The 20,653-nt window shown below is 36.1% G+C and overlaps 1 protein-coding gene across 7 annotated transcripts in view; it reads left to right on the top strand.

Annotated features, from left to right (window-relative positions):
- Positions 1 to 506: 506 nt before the first annotated feature.
- Positions 507 to 20,653, top strand: part of LOC144218872 (high affinity immunoglobulin epsilon receptor subunit beta-like) — a 54,478-nt gene continuing 34,331 nt past the window's right edge. For 5 of the 7 annotated variants that reach the window (XR_013331277.1, XR_013331278.1, XR_013331279.1 and 2 more), the window contains exons 1-5: positions 507 to 884; positions 1,803 to 1,875; positions 2,221 to 2,317; positions 7,214 to 7,357; positions 13,057 to 13,113. Coding sequence is in view for 4 of the 7 variants with exons in the window: in XM_077748851.1 (XP_077604977.1) it covers positions 2,270 to 2,317; positions 7,214 to 7,357; positions 13,057 to 13,113 (249 nt within the window). In the remaining 3 variants the exon portion in view is untranslated. The remainder of the gene's footprint in view (positions 885 to 1,802; positions 1,876 to 2,220; positions 2,318 to 7,213; positions 7,358 to 13,056; positions 13,114 to 20,653) is intronic. The other 2 variants (XM_077748854.1, XM_077748852.1) reach the window with 2 other exon arrangements.

A 20,653-nucleotide genomic window follows, 5' to 3' on the forward strand; every position in this document is an offset into this window, starting at 1 on the left:
TTTCAGGGTAAGTGAATGTGGGAGGTACACAGAACATAGATGATTTCATTGTGCAGAAAAACAATCTAAGGAAGAGGGTAGATAAATATTTTGTCCCCAAGCATTCATGTATCTGATGGAACGGAGACTTAAGGACCAAAGCCCAGGTTTGCCGACCAGTACTCTTTCCACTACACTGTGTCGAGATTAAAGGTTGAAAGACTTTCGCTGACACTAACCCAGCAGAAAAGTGGAGATGAGGACATTGGTTTGATGGGGAGGTCTCAGCGGAGGCGGTCAGGGGATCGGGAACGGCCCGGATCCGTGGTCAGAGCGCCACGCTAGCCCAGGCAGGAGAAGGTTGGCCTGTGCCACTCTCTCCCCTCCGCTCCGCATCTCACGCCCGGCCGGTATCCTGGGAGCCTGCGCTCGGCAGAACTGGGAAGGCCCCGCCGTGCAAGGGTCCGCTCGGGGCCCCTCGCGCTGTCCCCACAAGTCACGCTCTTGGCTCCAACCGCAGCGTTAGGACCCCGCGAGGCGAAATGAGGGGCGCCGCTGAAGAAGCGGTGCCCACTGGGCAAGTGCTCCCCAAAGGACTCCCGGAGCTGGACGGCACTGAACTAAGGCCACCACCTGTGAGATCAAGCCCCTCTGGCCCTGTAATCAAGTGCCCGCAGGGATCCATGGTCCGTGGGGACCACTCTGAGAACAGGTGTTCCCAGTGCTAGCTCTAGTTTGAGTTTCAGTTCTCTGCCAATTTCTCTTATTTGCCTCCCCCTCTCCCCCAATTCAATACAATCCTACGGAGTTGGTTTTTGTTTTTGTTTTTTTGCTGCGTTTTGTTTGCTGCTGAGGAAACAGCCTTTGAAAGAATAAGGGACATGGGCAAGGCCAAGTAGGAACTGGTAAGGACAAAATTTGAACTTCAGCTTGACTCTTTCCATTATACCTTTCTACATTTTCTCAGTTTCAAGCGCTGACAGGCCGTGTCAGGGGCAACTCAAAGCCATAAGATTTCCCGGTTTGTGTAAATGGAAGGGAAAGTTTATAAGTGAGGAATTTAAAGACAGGTCTTAGACTTCAGGTATGGTTATGGATAAGAGGCTGAAGAAAAAAAGAACCATAAGACACTGGAGATCCTGGAAAGCAGATTCCCAAAACCGTGTGAGGAAAGTTAGAAGACAAGGCCATTTAAAAAAATAAAATAGAAGAACCTTTACTGCAAGAAACAGAAACTATCTCTTACTAGTTTAAGCACAGTGAAGATCTATTTATCATAATATGTGAATAGATATGTTTACATAATGTAAGGGCAAGAAGTCAGCCAGTTTTCCAAAAGAAACTGGAAGGGGAAAATTAAAAGCCATCAGAAACTCAGGAAGTTCTGTTCCTTCTGCATCTCTTCATTTCTTTGGGTGTCCTTTCCATTCACCTCACTCTGGAAACTCACCTCTCTTCCACTTTGTCCATTAGGCTGGTGCGTGACAAACCACTCTTCCCAAGGTTTTCTATCTTCTCATCAAGAGACCAGCCCAAACAACCCAGGAAAGAGTATATACTATGAACCCAATTTAAGTTAGATGCTCACATTTGACCCAATCAGCTAGGATCAAGGGAAAATCCTCATGGATGTTAAATATGCAGTCTAGAGAGGAGTGATAGAAGTTAATATAGAAATCTTAAAGGTTGTCCACAATTTTAATGGTAGCTGTCTTTTCTTTTTAATTGTCTTATGTATTGAACACTTCCCTTGCATTTTTGTAGATCTCTAACTTGTGAAGCTCACCTTTCCAAACTAGAATATATGACATTTTCTTTTTCAGCTTCCCTTGCAACCAGTATAGGCATGTGGATAGATTCTGCCAGTCAAGTACCCCTGGACCAGATTTTAATTTGGTGAGAAATAGCGTGGAGTAAGGGAACAAAGCACAGCAAACAAAAGTCCAGTTTCCCTGACATCATGAATGTGGGGATATGGGTAATTCCTAGAGGGATTGATGGATCAGGGAAGCCACCCCATAACAATTTGCTACAGTCCAATTTCAGGTTGGCAAATTAATAAAACTATTTGAGAAATAATTATTGGATTTTTTTCCAAGATAGCACCCTTAATGGTTTGATGAAAAACATCTCTCAGGGGACTACAAAACTGAAAAATTAGCAACTCTAGACATAGATTTTCCTCTTAATTTTAACCCAAGAAAATAATTAATATTAACTTGTCCTCATATTTTCCTGCAGAAAAGAAACACATTTATCTTCCCATTTCTCTACTGTATCTTAGTGAAAAATGCCAAGACGTCATCAGCGGATAAGACAGGAAACAAGATTGTTGGGGGTAAGAGCAAATTGCTTCTAGAACAAATAAGTGACTGTAGCGTTGCAGTTTCTAAATGCAAAACTGAGGAGATGTTAACCACCTCTCTTATGAACTTTCCAAATGAAGGAGAGTTGATGGTTATGTAATGCCTGCATTTTCCACATACAAGCTGATCATATAAGCTGTATATCAGGCTGAAGTTGAATAAAGCAGAGAGTATTAATGTGCTACATTTAAATAACTGCAAACCATTACAGCCTAGTCATACTACCAGAAAAATATACTCTGAGTCTGGAAATGAGTAGAAAATCCCTTTTGGGCATCTAGAAATTATTTCATGCTAAGCTAATGATAACATGGCCCCAAATGAGATGGTCAGATTATAGAAATTATATTCAAGAGAAGCTGCTTTGTGGAGTGTGACCACAGTGGCACTATGTTCTTGACTTCATCCCTCAGACATGCCACCGTTTTCTGAATCAGGTCCCATAAAATGCAACAGGTATATCCTTTTGCATTACCTACCCATTTTGCTGGATGATAGAGTCCGATTAGGAATCAAACCTACAGGATTAAAGCTTGGTCCAGGAACATTCTCAATATCTCAAGTCTATTATTGCCTTCACTTATATAAGAGCTACCTGATCCTCTGCCAGAATTGAATGAAGACCTTACATTAAAGGCAAACAATGAACCCAAAATTTCCTCTCCTCATTCCCAATATTATGATATTAAAGATTTTTATTTCTAACCCCCTTGCCCATTTATCTGGTCTGGGAGTTGAGATGGAATAGCTAAAGTGTCTGAGAATAAATAGAACTGTTGCTGGCTACATTACTGCCCTTCTAATGAGAACCACCATTACCCAAGGGTTCAGGTCTCATTTCATTCAATAAAACATACCAGCTTCCAGCATCCAGGACAAGATGGAGTAGACGCACTTCTCCCTATTCCTATCACTAATTACAGCTAAAACTTTGGACAAATATAAGAAGACTCCTAGAAGTAACAAGGCCATTACCCCCATGTCCTTGCCAACGTAATACAAGAGAAGATTTGCTGAAATAGAAGATTTAACCTGTACTAAAATACATAAGCATAAAATTTACCGTCAAACCCATCTTTAAGTGTACAGTTCAAGGGCATTAAATATATCCACACTGTTGGTCAACCATCACCACTGGTGGTTTCTCCACAGAACTCTTTTCATCTTGCAAAACTAAACCTCTATACCTATTAAACACTCCCTGTCCCTGCCCCTAACCCCTAGCAATAACAGTTCTACTGTCTCTGTGAATTTGACTGCTCTCATACTTCAGATACTTGGAATCATGTAGGACTTGTTCTTTTGTGATTAGATTATTTCTTAGCATAATGGGTTCCAGGTTCATCCACGATGTAATTTATGTCAGAATCATCTTGTTTTCAAGGCTGAATAATACTCCATTGTGTGTATAACTACACTTTGTTTATCCATTCATCTGTCAATAGACACATGGGTTGCTTCCACCTTTTGGCTATTGTGAATAATGCAGCTATGAACATAGGTATAAAATAGTTCCTCAAGTCCCTGCTCTCAATTCTTTTATATATACATGTAGGAATGGAAATCCTGGGTCATATAATAGTTCTAAGTTTAACCTTTAAGAAATGGCCAAACTCTTTCCATTATAGACAGCAGTAACATTTTACTTCCCACCAATAGCACACAAAGGGTCCAATTTCTCCACATCATCTTCAGCATTTGTATTCTTTCTTGATGATAGCCATCCTAATAGGTATAAAATGGTATGGCATTCTGGTTTTAATTAGCAATTCCCCAATGATTAGTTAGGCTGTTGAGCTTCTTTTCATGTGCATATTGGCCATTTCCATATCTTCCTTAGGAAGAAGTCAAGTCCTCTGACCATTTCTTAGTTGGATTGTATGTTTTTGTTGTTGTTGAGTGGTAGAGTTCTTTATATTTTCTGGATATTTACTCCTTCCCAGACATATAATTCACAAATTTGTCTACCATTTTGTGGGTTGCCTTACCACTCTGTTGATTGTGTTCTTTGATGCACCGATGTTTTACATTTTGACATAATCCAATTTACCTATTTTCTCAAAAATTATTGCCAAATCCAGTGTCATGAAGCTTCCCTCCTATAATTTCTACTAAGTTCTTGTTGTGTCACCCCAGCCTATTGATAGTGATTTTGGCAGGGTAAGAAACATATTTTGGCCTGAGGCGCATATTATACCAAGGTCTAGTTCCTCATTCTGATATTATACTATAAGTTACATAAGATGTAACCATTGGGAAAATTCAGGTTCAGGGTGCACAGGACCTGTACTATTTTTGCAAATTACTGTGAATTTATCATTATTTAAAAATAAAAAAGTGTTTTCTTATTATTATTTAAATTCAAGTTAGTTAACATATAGTGTAGTATTGGTTTCAAGAGTAGAATTTAGTGATTCATCACTTAAATATAATACCCAGTTCTCATCCCAACAAGTGTCCTCCTTAATGCCCACCACCCATCTAGCCCACCCCTCCACTCACATCCCCTGCAGCAACCCTCAGTTTGTTCTTTGTACTTAAGAGTCTCTTATGGTCTGCCTCCCTCTCTATTTTTACCTTATTTTTTCTTCCCTTCCTTTATGTTTACCCGTTGTGTTTCTTAATTTCACATGAGTGAAATAATATGATTCTTGTCTTTCTCTGACTGACTTATTTCACTTAGCATAATACATTCTAGTTCCAACCACATTGTTGCAATGGCAAAATTTCATTCTTTTTGATCAGTGAGTAATTTTCCATTGTGTATATCTGCCACATCTTTTTTATTCATTTGTCAGTTGATGGTCATTTGGACTCTACATAATTTGGCTACTATTGATAGCGCTGCTATAAAACTGGGGTGCACGTGCCCCTTCAAATCAGCATATTTGTATCCTTTTGCATAAATACCTAGTAGTGCAATTGCTAGGTCATAGGGTACTTCTATTTTTAATTTTTGGAGGAACCTCCATAATGAAATCCCTGTCAAAATAACACTAGCATTTTTCACAGAACTAAAACAAACAACTCTAAAGTTTGTATGGAACCAGAAAAGACTCCGAATAGTCAAAGTAATGTTGAAAAGAAATCTGAAGCTGGAGGCATCACAATTCCAGATGTTAAGCTGTATTACAAAGCTGTAACCATCAAGACAGCATGGTACTGGCACGAAAACAGACACATAGATCAATGGAACAGAATAGAGAACCCCAAAATGAAGCCACAAATGTATGGCTAACTAATCTTCAACGAAGCAGAAAAGAATATACAGTGGAAAAAAGACAGAATCTTCAGCAAATGGTGTTGAGAAAACTGGACAGCAACATGCAGAAGAATGAAACTGGATGACTTTATTAACCATACACAAAAAATGAATTCAAAATGGATGAAAGACAGAAAACCATCAAAATCCTAGAGGAGAAAACAGGCAGCAACCTCTTTTACCCGGCAGCAACAACTTCTTACTAGACATGTCTCCAGAGGTAAGGGAAACAAAAACAAAAATGAACTATTAGAACCTCATCAAGATAAAAAGCTTCTGTACAGTGAAAGAAACAATCAACAAAACTAAAAGCAACCAATGGAATGGGAGAAGATATTTGCAAATAACATATCAGATAAAGTGTTAGTATCCAAAATCTATTTTAAAAATGAATCAAACTCAAGGCACAAAAATAAAAAGTTTTTCAAGATCCTGCATACTTCACTAAACTCAGACTTCAGACAAATTTATTGCATTCTATGAAACGCTACACCATTGCCATGTGGGAAAAGCCCTGTCTACCCCAAAGTCCCCTCACTTCCTTCTCCTGCCACAACCAATCAGAAGTGCCACTTAATGCATAGTATCATGTTCATGGATGGCAGAGTACTCTCCAAATGAGAGAGATATACCCACCAACTAGCTACTTTTTGGCTCTCCTCATAATCATGTATCAGAACAGAAGCCTGTGGCAAATTTCAAGTTTGTTATCCCATGTAAGAGGATCTGTGAGAAAAAGGATATCAGTGTCCCCAGGCATTGTAGAAATATGAGCAAAGCAAGAGGAACTAGGATCTGAACCCCAATATTTTAGGCTTAACTCTTGTATGTTAGTGGTGGGGGGGGCGGGTGCAAGAAGGGGTGGTTGGTTCAGCTGTGGCAGAAGGAGGCATGCCTGAGAAACAGCTATCTGAAAACCAATTGAAAGTCCCTACGGTGAGTTATGGCTCTACATAGCAAGGTTAAAACTTTCCTCCTCCTTTGGCTCAGAAACTGTCATAGCTGGTCTGGCTTCAGGGGGCAGAAATTCTCCTCAATTTCCACAACTGATAATGGTTCCTAGGAAGAGTTATAAGAAACCAGAAATCCCAAGGGTTCACTATCTCTTTCTTTGACTCTTGTTTATAAAGGACAGGGGACTCTACTACAAACCATAGTTACAGATGGGCATGGGGGTAGGTAAAACAAAAGGAATCAACCCAAATCTCAATTTTGGGAGGATGTGAGGAGAACAAGGAAGGTCAGAAATGTCAAGTCTGGTAGCCTGTAGAATGGAAGAGCTGTAAATGCAGGTATGGGCTGTTGGCCACATAGGCGCTGATGAATATTGAGGGAGATCAATTCTTTCAGGGCTCTAGGAATCATGCCATATGATCTCGTAGCTAACCAAGTAAACAAGCTTCTAGTACAATTTTGTTGGGCAATGTAAATAGTCATTGTATCTGAAAACTCTGAAAGCCTCCTGGTTTGAATTAAATATTGAGAATCCTAAAATTCTGTTAGGTCGTCACCTTTCTTCTCCATCTTGACTTTTTCTTGATGTTTGTTCCTTTCAAAGGTTGGACTAGAATAGTAGTAAGTAATTAATGGCATTCCTTCCTCCCAGGCCATACAAATAATGACTGGTCTGATTGTTCACTGCGTGGGACTGCTCTGGACATATTTGTTTACTACACAAGCTATTATATTTGGAAAAATGTATCTTCCTCTCGTAGTAATAACAGGATATGCATATTGGTCATCTGTGTGTGTAAGTGAATACTCCCTCATTGTTATTCATTAATTTATTCATCACATTTAGTGACTACTTCCGAACCAAGCAGTGTGTCAGAGATAGAACACAAAAAATTTCACAATCTCTGTTCTCAATGAATGTATTCTTATGTCTAGTTGAAAAGGAATATATCAATATGAAAAAAAACCTAGATCCTTACCAGTAATATTCCTTCATAATAAGAATATGTCTTTGTTAACAGGACACTTTTTACATGCTCCTTAGATAACAGAAACAATAGTAAGATGCATAAGGGGCATTTTGGGAAAATAGAAAATGGTTGGTGACTATTCCACTACCCATAGGCCATTTATTTTGCAAGTGGGGCAAGTAAGATGAGTGAACACAACTGCTAAAGAAATAGTGGGACATATAGAACCTATGTGGGGAAAGAAAAATGAAGTCTTTTTGTTCTGTTGATCTGAGAAGAATTTGGTGGAATTGAAAAGAAATCTCTAAAGAAAAATTTGCTATGTCTGAGAGTATGGTGGATGATGCAACATTGTCCCCACAAAATCCGAGTAAAAATCTTAATAATAATAATAACAAAAATAAGAAGGAGGAGAAGGAGAGAAGGAGAAGAAATTTCATTCAACCAGTACTTATAGAGTACCTACTATATGTCAGGTCCTGTTCTTGGTGCCTGAAATATATCAAAAAACAAAACAGATCCCAGACTTTAGGGAGATTTATTCTAGCAGGAGTAGTATGTTACAAGGGCTATGAAAGTAAAAAAGAAAAAGTAGAGTGGGGGGGTGGATGAAGTTTCTGGGAAAGTAGTGAAAAGATACAGGTTATTATTTTAAATTGGGTGGTTGAAGTCATCCTCACTGAAAAAGTTACTATTAGTCAACTATTGTTATATAAGAAACCATGATGAAACCCCGTAGTGTACAACCAGAAGTACACTGGACCCTTGAATAATGTCGAGGTTAGAGACACTCACCCCTGTGCAGTAGAAAATCTGTATATATTAATCAATATAGTACCAAAAGTCCTGGCCACAGAAATTATATAAGAAAAAGAAATAAAAGGCATCCATTTTGGTAAATAAGTAGTTAACTGCCAGTATTTGTAGATGACATGATCCTATATACAGAAAATTTTGAAGACTCCACCAAAAAACTACCAGGAGTAATAACTCAGTTCAGTATACTTGCAGGATACAATATTAATACTCAGAAATCATGAGCATTTCTATATACTAATAACAAACCAGCAGAATGAGAAATTAAGAAAACAACACCATTTAAATTACACCAAAACAACAACAACAACAACAACAACAAACCTGATTTAACAAACTTAACCAAAGAGGTGAAAGACCCATACTCTGAAAACTATAAAACATTGATGAAAGAGGGGTGCCTGGGTGGCTCAGCTGGTTAAGCATCTAACTTCAGCTCAGGTCATGATCTCATGGCTTGTGGGTTCAGGCCCTGCATAGGCCCATAGGCTGACAGCTTGGAGCTCAGAGTCTGGAGCCTGCTTCAGATTCTGTGTCTCCCTTTCTCTCTGCCCCTCCCCCACTCCTAGATTTCCTCTCTCTCTCTCTCTCTCTCTCTGTCTTTGTCTCTCTCTCTCTCTCTCAATAAATAAATAATACATAAATAAATAAATAAACATTAAAAATTTTAAAGAAAAAATATTGATGGAAGAAATTGAAGACAACACAAATGAGTGGAAAGATATACTGTGCTCATTAATTGGAAAAATTAATATTGTTAAAATGTCTATAGATTCAATGCAATGTACAGAATCGATTCAATCCCTATCAAAATACCAACAGCATTTTTTACAAAACTAGAAACAAATAATACTAAAATTTGTAGAAACCATAAAGTAACCAAATAAGTCCCTAATAGCCAAAGCAATCTTGAGACAGAAAACAAAGCTGGATGTATTACAACCTCAGATTTCAAGATATACTACAAAACAGTATGGGTACTGGCACAAAAATAGACACATAGATCAATGGAACAGAATAGAGAGCCCAGAATAAGCCCATGCTTATATAGGCAATTAATCTTTGACAAAGGAAGCAAGAATATACACTGGGGGAAAGACGGTCTCTTCAACAAAGGTACTAGGAAAACTGAGCAGCTACATGCAAAAAAATGAAACTGGACCACTTTTAACACCATACACAAAAACTCAAAATGGTTTAAAGGCCTAATGTGAGAACTGAAACCATAAAAATGCTAGAAGAGAACACAGGCAGTAATTTCTCTGAGATTAGCTGTAGCGACATTTTTCGAGACATAACTCCTAAGGAAGGGAAAGAAAAGGAAAGATAAACTGTTGAGACTGCATCAAAATAAGAAACTTCTTCACAGCAAAGGAAACCATCAACAAAACTAAAAGACAACCTACTGAATGGTAGAAGACATTTGCAAATGATATCTCCAGTAGAGGTTAATATCCAAAATATGTAAAGAACTTACACAACGCAACACCAAAAAATAAGCAATTTGATTACAAAATGAGCAGAGGACCTGAATAGACATTTTCCCAAAGAAGACATGCAGATGGCCAATAAACACGTGAAAAGATGTTCAACATGACTAATCATAAGGGAAATGCAAATCAAAATCAAAATGAGATATCACCTTACACCTATTAAAATGGCTAAAATCAAAAAGACAAGAAATAAGTGTTGACAAGGATGTGAAGAAAAAGGAAACTTGTGCACTGTTGGTGAAAGTGTAAGTTGGTACAGCCACCGTGAAAAATAGATTCAAAAGATTAAAATAGTGGGGCACCTGGGTAGCCCCAGTCATTTGAGTGCCCGACTCTTGATTTCAACTCAGGTCATGATCCCAGGGGCTTGGTATTCTCTCTCTCTCCCCCTCTGCTTCTCTCCCCGCATTGCTCTCTCTAAAATTAAAAAAATCATAAAAATAGAAATACCATGTGATCCAATAATTCCACTATTGAGTATTTACCCAAAGAAAATGAATACACTGATTCAAAAAGATATATGCTCCCCTGTATTTACTGAAGCATTATTTACAATAGCCAAGATATGGAAGCAACCTAAATATCCACTAATAGACGAATGGTTGAGAAAGAGTTGGTACACACACACACACATATACACATACATGCACACAATGAAATATTATGAAACCATAAAAAGGAATGAGATCATGCCATATGAGACAACATGGATGGGCATAGAGGGTATAATGCTAAGTGAAATCAGTCAGACTAAGAAAGATAAGTACCATACGATTTCACTCGTAAGTGAAATCTGAAAGAAAAGAAAATGAATAAAGAAACAAAAGGCAAACTCAGACCGATAAATAAAGAGAACAAACTAATAATTGCCAGAGGGAAAGGAACCAAGAGGTTCAGCAAATTGGGTCAATGAAAGTGGGAGATACAAGCTTCCATTTAAGGAATGAATAAGTCATAGGAATAAAAGTCATAGCATAAGGAATCTAGTCAGCAGTCCATGATATTGTAATAGGGATATATGGTGACAGATGGTAGCTACACTTGTGGGAAACATAGCATAATGTATGAATTTATCAAATCACTATGTTGTACATATGAAACTAATGTAACATCATGTGCCAATGACACTCAAAGAAAATCTGTATATAATTTTTGACTCCCCAAAAGCTTAACTACTAATAGTTGACCAGAAGACTTACCAATAACAAAAACAACACATACTTTGTGTATTCTATGTATTACAGATTGTATTTTTTCAATAAAGTAAGCTAGAGAAAAGAAAATGTTTAAGAAAATCATAAGAAAGAGAAAATATGCTTACAGTTCTACACTATACTTATCGAAAAGGATCCATTTATAAATGGACCTGCACAGTTCAATGCCATGTTGTTCAAAAGTCAGCTGTATTTATTTCTTCCTCATGCATCTGTAAACTAGCAGAGATTCAGGTGATCTAGGCTGGGACCTAGATCTGGTTTGGCTCAAGCTACAGGTCAGATACAGATCTGTTCCATATGTATCTCATCCTCCTTGGGCTACTGGCTACTAATGGCATATTCTTCTTGCAATAAAAGGCAGGAACACAAGAAGATAAGCCTAATCCCGCAAGAACATTTCAAGCCCTGGCGTGGCTTACATCTGCTTTTTGATGACTCTGTTTTAAGTGTTGGTTTTCTGGGAAGCTTTTCTAGAATGAGAGCCTCAAGTGAAGGAAGTCCAAGATGCTAAGAGGGAACATTCTTCTTGGTAAAGTGCTTATTAGTACTTGGTAAAGCATTTGGTAAAGCGCTTAATTTACTTCAGGGTTTTTGTGAAGAAGACAGGGCCACCACAAGATTTATGGAAATACAGACACTAGTATAAGCATTGGAGCCTTCAAAAATGTGGGAGTTCCTGGAGATGAGAAGATGTGGAAAGGAGAGATGGAGAATTGTAAGGAGAGTCTCTAACTGCTTCTGCCTGAGACACCAGCAAGAGTGGACAGGTTGAAATTGTAATCAAATTTAAGAAGCCATGGGTTCCTGGCCACCAGAGTAGGGTTGCCAAGGGAAGGTTATGGAGAAGTCTAGAAACTGTCTGTGGAAGAAAAAATGGAAACATAACAGAGGAATAGGAGAAAAAAAAAATAAAGCCACAGTTGCCATGTCTGATCACCATGATCTTCTGAGAGTGATACTTTCTCCTTCCCTTCTCTCTTCCAAATATTGCTCCAGATTTTCTTTCAGCCACTTGTAATCAGACACCATCAAAGGAAAGGAATTCTGGAAAATGTAGTTCTGAGCCTTAGGTGGAAGCTAATAGGACCAAGTTGGCTATAAATAATTCAGCGAATTGCTCTCTGTGTAACTATCACAACAACCAGTAACACAGAAAGACAGGAAATATGAATCCTCATTTTACCAATGAAAAAAGCAAAACTAATGATAGGGTAGGTACTTCCTATTGAATCACATAGAAAGCAAAGTGCAAAAAATTCAAATTCAGATCCTTCTGACCCCAAAATACTACTTAGTATTAACAGGTTAGTGACCCCATTTTTCTGGGGAAGGAACATTCCTTCCCTTTACCACTAATGGAATAGTTATTGTTTTAATGCTGTGGGAAGTTTCCATGCATGCATAAAGTTGCACCAATGAAATAAATAAATTTCTGATACACCATGTCCTCTTTCTAACAAATTTTAGGAAGTGATAGAAGGTTTCAGAATAAGCTATTCATAGAAGACATTATATGATTCTTATATTTAAATATGTAAAATGAAACTTTAATATTTTCTGAATTATATTTTCCATTACTAAAATATTTTTAACATGATATTAAAAGTACTTCCATGTGAAATCACCAAGATATAACATTGTCTAGTAGTAAATTCATTAACGGGATATATTTTTTTGTAATTCACCTTATGGGATCACTAGATTAGGACTGACAAAATCTAAGTAAAATTTGACACTGCTTTTGCCCCATGAAGTCAACTCGAAGTTCACATAGTTCCATTTCCAATACATGTGTTACATTACTGAACAGAGACTTCATGCCCTCCCCATCTCTTTAATACAGAAACTTTGAATTATTTGCTGAATGATTTTCTCAATGGTCCCACCAAAGAATTAAGATGGTATTCTTCATGTTACAGCATCCAGGATTCTTTTACTCTTTAAGTTTATATATAAAGATAATAACTAGGTATTAATAAATGTGATTTTTGTTTCCAGTTTATCTTCTCGGGAGTCTTTGCAGTATTAACAGAGAGGATGCGTTCAGTGTTCTTGGTAAGTCAGAATGCTTGTAGCAACTATAGAGATAACAGTTTTATTTGCCAGAAGAAGGAGAGTCAATTAGGAGCTGGCATTGTCTCTGAGTCACTTGAGAAAGAACAAAGCTGGAGGCATCACACCTCCTGATATCAAACTATGCTACAAAACTATAGTAGTCAAAACTGTATGGCACTGGCATAAAATAGGTACAGAACAATGCAACAGAATCCAGAGCCTGGAATTAAAGCCCTGCATTTAGAGTCAACCAGTATTCAGTAAGGGAGTCAAGAATACCCAATGGGGAAAGGATAGTCTTTTCAACAAATGGTATCGGGAAGACCAAATAAACAATATGCAGAGGGATAAAATTGGATCCTCATCTTACACCTCTGTTAGTTCCTTTAAAAACATACTTTAAATATAGACAGGTTTCAGTTGAAGTTGGAAAAAAGATATTTGTGGTAAAAAACCAACCACATGAAGGCTGTACTGATATTATACAAAGTAGACTTTAAAGCAAAAGTTATCAGAGATTTTTATTTGAAAAGGACACTGCATAATAATAAAAGGTTTAGTTCAACATAAGGTATAATAATCCTAAATATCTATTTACCTATTAAAGTAGCTTCAAAATAAGCAAGTAAAAATTGACAAAATAAGAGAGAAGGAGAAATCTACAATCATATATGGAGAACCTATGCAACTTTCTACCAGAGAATAGAAAAAGAAGAAAAATGCTTCCCAACACATTATGAGGACAGTATATCATTGATTCTAAAATTCTACCAGGATCTTATAAGAAAAGAAAATTACAGACTAAAATCCCTCATGACCATAGATGTAAAAATCCTAAAAATATATATTAGCAAATAAAATACAAAATATAGAAAAATACAAATAGAAAGGATAATATAGTGAAAAATACAAATAATAAGGATAATACATCATGACTGATCCTGGAAATGCAAAGTTAGATTAACATTTGAAGATAAATCAGTGTGCTCTACCACACTAAAAGCATAAAAACCAAATGATCAACTCAATGACTGAAAAAAAAATACAATCAATAAAAGGTATCTATCAAAAGAGAGAGGGAGAAATAACATCATGCTTAATAGTGAAAATTGAAAATTTTAAAACTTCCCCTAATCCTTTGTTATCTTTTAACAAAAGAAGCATAAGCTATCATCTATATCTTCAGTATTTTATTTAAGGTGTCCTATCCACTGCTATATGGCAAAGAAGAATAAAGTATATGATATTCAAATTAGAAAGAAGAAAAAGTATTTTTAGATGACAAACTTGAAGAGATAAGTGAATTTTTTATCTTCAATATATAAAAACCAAATCAGATAACTTTCTATATATGCTTGCAGAAACCAGTGGATAAACAAATATTAAAATACCATTTACATTAATATTAAAATGGTTAAGACTTCTAGAAACAAATATATCAAAATATGTGTAAGACCTGTATTCTAAAAGAGACACAAGTGGGGCGCCTGGGTGGCTTAGTTGGTTAAGCGTCCGACTTTCGCTTAGGTCATGATCTCGCGGTTCGTGGGTTCGAGCCCCGCGTCGGGCTCTGTGCTGACTGCCAGCTCAGAGCCTGGAGCCTGTTTCGGTCTGTGACTCCCTCTCTCTCTGACCCTCCCCTGCTCACGCTGTCTCTCTCTCTCTCTCTCTCTCTCTCTCTCCTAGAAATAAATTAAAAAAAAAAACATTAAAAAATATATTTAAAAAAATAAAAGAGACACAAGAAAACGATCTAATGGCATCTTTAAAGCACTGGGAAGAAACTGTGTACTAGAATCCCATATCCACTGAAAATATCCCTTTAATATCAATGTTGAAATCAATTCGTTCTCATATAAGCAAAAGCTGAGAAAAATCTCTCTGATCAGATCTACGATGCCAAAGGAAATTAAAGTTCTTCAGGCTGAAGGGAAGAGGTGACAGATGGAAACGTGAATGCACAAGTCGAAATAAAAAGCACCAGAGATGATATAGATGCACCTTTGCTTCTGTAACAAAGTACCACAACCTTATTGGCTTAAAACAACATAAACTTATTATCTTAGAGTTTTAGAGATTAAAAGTTCTCAAAATCAGAATGTTGACGGATGTTTTCCGATGTTTTCCTTCTGGAGGCTGTTGGGAAGATGGTGTTCCCTGCCTTTTTTAGCTTCTAGAGGCTGCCACATTCTTTGGCTGGAGCCACACCTTTCTAATCTCTTATCCTCTGTTCTCATAAACACATTGTCTTTTCTCCATTATCCTCTCTCCTCTCTCTTACAAGGAGCCTTGTGATTACATTTGACCAAACCAGATATTTGAGGATAATCTCATCTCAAGACCTTCAACTTAATCACATCTTCAAAGTCCCTTTTGCTACATAATTACATATTCACGCTTTCTGGGGATTAGGACACCTATTATGGAACCATTATTTAGCCTACCACATACAGGTAAAGCTAAAATAGTGTGTTTTTTATTTCCTAATATCTTTACTGACTACTAAAAGCAAAAAATTTACCCCTGAATAGCCAAAAGCAATCTTGAGAAAGAAGAACAAAGCTGGAGGCTCATGGGCTCTAATTTCAAACTATATTACAAAGCTATAGTAATCAAAACAGTATGGTAATGGCATAAAAACAGACATATAAATCAATGGAACAGAATAGAAAGCCCAGAAATAAATCCATGTATATATGATCACCTAATTTATGACAAAGGAGCCAAGAATATAAAATGGGAAAGGACAGTCTCTTCAATAAATGGTGTGAAGAAAACTAGACAGCTTGGGCACCTGGGTGGCTCAATCAGTTGAGCATTGACTCTTGCTTTCAGCGCAGGGCATGATCTCATGGTTTGTGAGTTTGAACCCTACATCGGGCTCAGTGCTGATTAGTGCAGAGCCTGTCTGGGATTCTCTCTTTCCCTCTCTGCCACTCCTGTGTGCTCTCTCTCTCTCTCTCTCTCCCTTTCTGTCTCTCTCTGTCTCTCTGTCTCTCTCTCTCACACACACACATAAATACATACATACATACATACATACGCTTTAAAAATTAAAAAAAAAAAAAAAAAAAAAAAAAAAAAAAAAAAAAAAAAAAACTGGACAGACACAATGCAAAGGAATGAAACTAGACCACTATCTCACATCCTACAAAAAATTAATTCAAATGGATGAAAGACTTGAATGTAAGAACTGAAAACATAAAATTCCTAGAAGAAAACATGGGCTATCAGTTCCTTGATATTGGTCTTGGCAATGATTTTTCTTGGGCCTGACACCGAACACAAAGGCAGCAAAAGTGAAAATAAGCAAATGGGACTACATCACATTAGGAACTTCTACACAGCAAAGGAAACCATCAACAAAGTGAAAAGCCAATCTACCAAATGGGAGAAAATAGTTACAAATCATATCTCAGATAAGGGGTTAATTACCAAAATATATAAGGCAATAGCAAAAAAGCCAAACAAGCTTCAAGTTGGGCAGAAAATTGAAATAGGCATTTAAAAAATGTTTTTATTTAAATTTCAGTTAGTTAACATACAATGTAATACTAGTTTCCAGTGTACAATATGGTGATCCAACGCCTCCATACAACACCCAGTGCTCATCATAGCAAGTGTACTCCTTAATCCCCGTCATCTATTTTACCCATCCCCCTACCCACGTCCCCATCAGTTTGTTCTCTACAGTAAGGAGTCTGTTTCGTGGTTTGCCTCCCTTTTGTTTTTTTCCCTTTGCTCATTTGTCTTCTTTCTTAAGATGAGTGAAATCATCTTTCTTTCATATGAGTGAAATCATATGCTATTTGTCCTTTTCTCATTACTTATTTCACTTAGCATAATACTCTCTGGCTCCATCCACATCATTGCAAATGGCAATATTCCATTCCTCTTTATGGCTGAGTAATATTCCATTGCATATATATATACCACATCTTCTTTGGACACTTGGTCTATTTCCATAATGTAACTATTATAGATAATGCTGGTATAAACATCAGGGTACATATATTCCTTTAAATTAGTATTTTGTCTCCTTTCGGTAAATACCTAGTAGTGCAATTGCTGGATCATAGGATAATTCTATTTTTAACTTTTTTTGTGGAAACTCCATACTGTTTTTCAGAGTGACTGCACCAGTTTGCATTCCCACCAACAGAGCAAAAGCATTCTCCTTTCTCTACATCCTCGCCAGCACCTGTCATTTTCAAAGAAAACAAACAGAAGGCCAACAGGTACATGAAAAGATGCTAAACATCACTAAACACCAGAGAAGGGCCTATCAAAACCATAATATCACACCTGTTAGAATGACTAAAATAAAAAATACAGGAAATAGCAAGCTTTGGTGAGGATGTGGAGAAGAGAACCGTCATGCACTGTTGGTGGGAATGAACTGGTGCAGTCACTATGAAAAACAATACGAAGGATACTGAAAAGGTTAAAACTGGAAAGACCATGTGATCCAGCAATTTGATTTCCAGGAATTTATCTGAAGAAAACAAAAAAACTAACTTGAAAAGATATATACATCCCTATGTTCATTGCAACATTATAATAGTCAAGATATGAAAACACACACACACATACACAATGGAATATGACTCACTCACTTTAAAAAGTATGAATTTTTGCCATTTCCAACAACACAGATGAACTTTGAGGGCATATGCTAAGTGAACTAAGTCATACAGAGAAAGACAAAGACTGTACAATCTCAGTCTAGAAAAATCTAAATCTAAGTCTATATATATAGTAGATTATATATATATATGTATATGTATATTCTACAAAAAGTGTAAAATTTCTAAAAATCTTAAAAAACAAAAAAACAAAAAACACCTTTATACAACTAGGGAACAGACTGGTGGTTTCCAGACTGGTGGGGTGGGCAAAATGAGTGAAGGGAGTCAAAATTTGCCTGCTTCCAATACAAAATAAATAAGTCATAAAGATGTAATATGCAACATGGCAACTGATATAGTTAATAATACTGCATTGCATATTAGAAAGCTACTAAGAAAATAAATCTTAAAAGTTCTCATCACTAAAATGAAAATTTTTGTAACTATGTATGATGATGGATGTTAACTAACCTTATTGTGGTGATCATTTTGTAATATATACAAATATCAAATCGTTATGTTGTACACCTGAAAACAATATAATGATGTATGTCAATTATATACCTCACTTTAAAAATTAACATTATATTTTCAATTCTCATGTGTGAGTAAAATAGTTTACAAAAGCAACGCAAAAGTAAATAGAATTAAAGTACTGTAAATTTGCCATGTTTTACATGAAGTGGGACAATATTAATCCTGAGTAGAATGTGATATATTAAGGATATATATATGTAAGTATAGTAAAACCTAGACTATACAATAATACAAAACTAGTCAGTTAAAAAGCCCATTTAGGAGGGGCACCTGGGTGGCTCAACTGATTGAGCGTCGGCTCTTGGTTTCGGCTCAGGTCATGATCTTGCAGTTTCATAAGCTTGAGCTCCACACTGGGCTCTGTGCTGGCAGCATGGAGCCTGCTTGGGATTCTCTCTCTCCCTCTCTCTGCCCTTCCCCCACTCACACTGCCTCTGTCTCTCTTAAATGAATAAAATAAAGAACTTAAAGACAATATTTTAACTCAAAAGAAAGCAGAGAAGGAAAAACAAAAAAATAGAACCACCCAAATATACCAATAATCATACCACATGTAAATAGACAAACACTCTGGTTAAAAGTCCAATGTTCTCAGACTAGATAAACAAGTAATGCCCAACTAGAAGTAACAGAATAGCAAAAAATAAACATGAAAAGGTGGATACGCATGAGCATAAGGAAGCTCATGTGTTATAACCATTAAGGACCAATAAATATCAAGACATACCATGTGACTACCAATAGAGACATTTCAATGTAATAAATGAAAGTAATAAATGAAAGACAAATGAAGCAAAAACTAAAGAAATAAAACAGAAATAGAAAACTCCACAATCATAATAGATTTTGACATGTCTCTCTAGGTAATTGACTTACTTATTGAACAAAAACCAGGAGTAGAAAATTGAAACATTTGGCTTAGTTCATCTTTGTAAAACACTACCCAGAAAGACTCTAGAATATACATACTCTTTTAAACTGCACATAGAATACTCACCAAGATACAGCATACATTGAAACAGAAAAAAAAGTAACAACGAATTTCACAAGATTGCATCAAATATTATAGAATGGGTTTATTATTCTTACTGTAGACCACCTACTGAATGGAACAGAAATAACTTAAAAGGAAATAGAATTAAATTAAAGTGACTTAAATTATTGTATGGCCAAGAAATAATTCAAATATTGGGAAATTACACAATACAGTAAATAACCCATGGATAAAAAGAAATCACAAAAAAATTAGAAAATATTTTGAATTGAATTACAGAAACACTACACATCAATATTTTTGAGATTCAGCAATGCTTGAAGGAAATTTACAGCTTTTAAAGTATATATTAGAAGAGATGAAGGGTTTAAAGTCCAATTATCTAAATTTCCAACTTAAAAAGCTAGAAAAGAAAGAGTATATTTAATACAAAGTAAATGGAGGGCATGCAGCAATAAAGATAAGAGCAGGTGTTAATAAAATAGAAACTAAATAAACAAGAAACTAGCAAAGCTGAAAATTTGTACATGGAAAAGATTAATAAAATTGATAAACCTCTGGTAAGATTGATCATGAAACAGTAAGAAAAAGCACAAATTACTATATCAGGAATGAAAGATGAAATATCACTGCAGATACCAGAGACAGTAAAGAAATAATAAGGAAATTCTGTAAATGACATTATACGAATAAACTGTGAAAAATACAACTTATCAAAACAGAGACAAGAAGATAAAGAAAATTAAATGTCCCTGTATTTGTTACAAGAATTGTATTAATCATTAAAGATCTTCCCATGAAGAAAATTCTAGGCACAAATGTTGAGTAAGAAATCTATCAAAGATTTAATGAACAAATGATATCATATAGTACACAAAATATTTCAGAAAACAAAGGAGAAGGAACATTTTCCAACTGAATTTTTGGAATCCAACATAATCCTGACACCAAAATTATCAAGGACCTTAAAAGACAAAGAAAAATAGGAGATCACTACCCATAATGAATGCTGACATCAAAATGCTTAAACTATTTTAAAAAACACTTAAAATATTATAAATCATATTCAGTGATATATTTTTAAAATCACAATGAAATGGAATTTATTCCAGGAATGTAAGCTTGGTTCAGCATTCCAAAAACAGTCAATGTGATTCAATATATTAAGGTAATTAAAGAAATGNTAAAATCACAACGAAATGGAATTTATTCCAGGAATGTAAGCATTCCAAAAACAGTCAATGTGATTCAATATATTAAGGTAATTAAAGAAATGAAGAAAAGACATTTGAAATGTTTTTTTTACAAGGATCTTATCAAAATAGTAGTAGAAGCAAATGTCCTCAACCCACAAAAGGGCACCTACAATAAAACATGTAGC

This window comes from Crocuta crocuta, unplaced genomic scaffold (genome assembly GCF_008692635.1).
Source record: "Crocuta crocuta isolate KB4526 unplaced genomic scaffold, BGI_CrCroc_1.0 scaffold323, whole genome shotgun sequence".
NCBI classification, from domain to species: domain Eukaryota; kingdom Metazoa; phylum Chordata; class Mammalia; order Carnivora; family Hyaenidae; genus Crocuta; species Crocuta crocuta.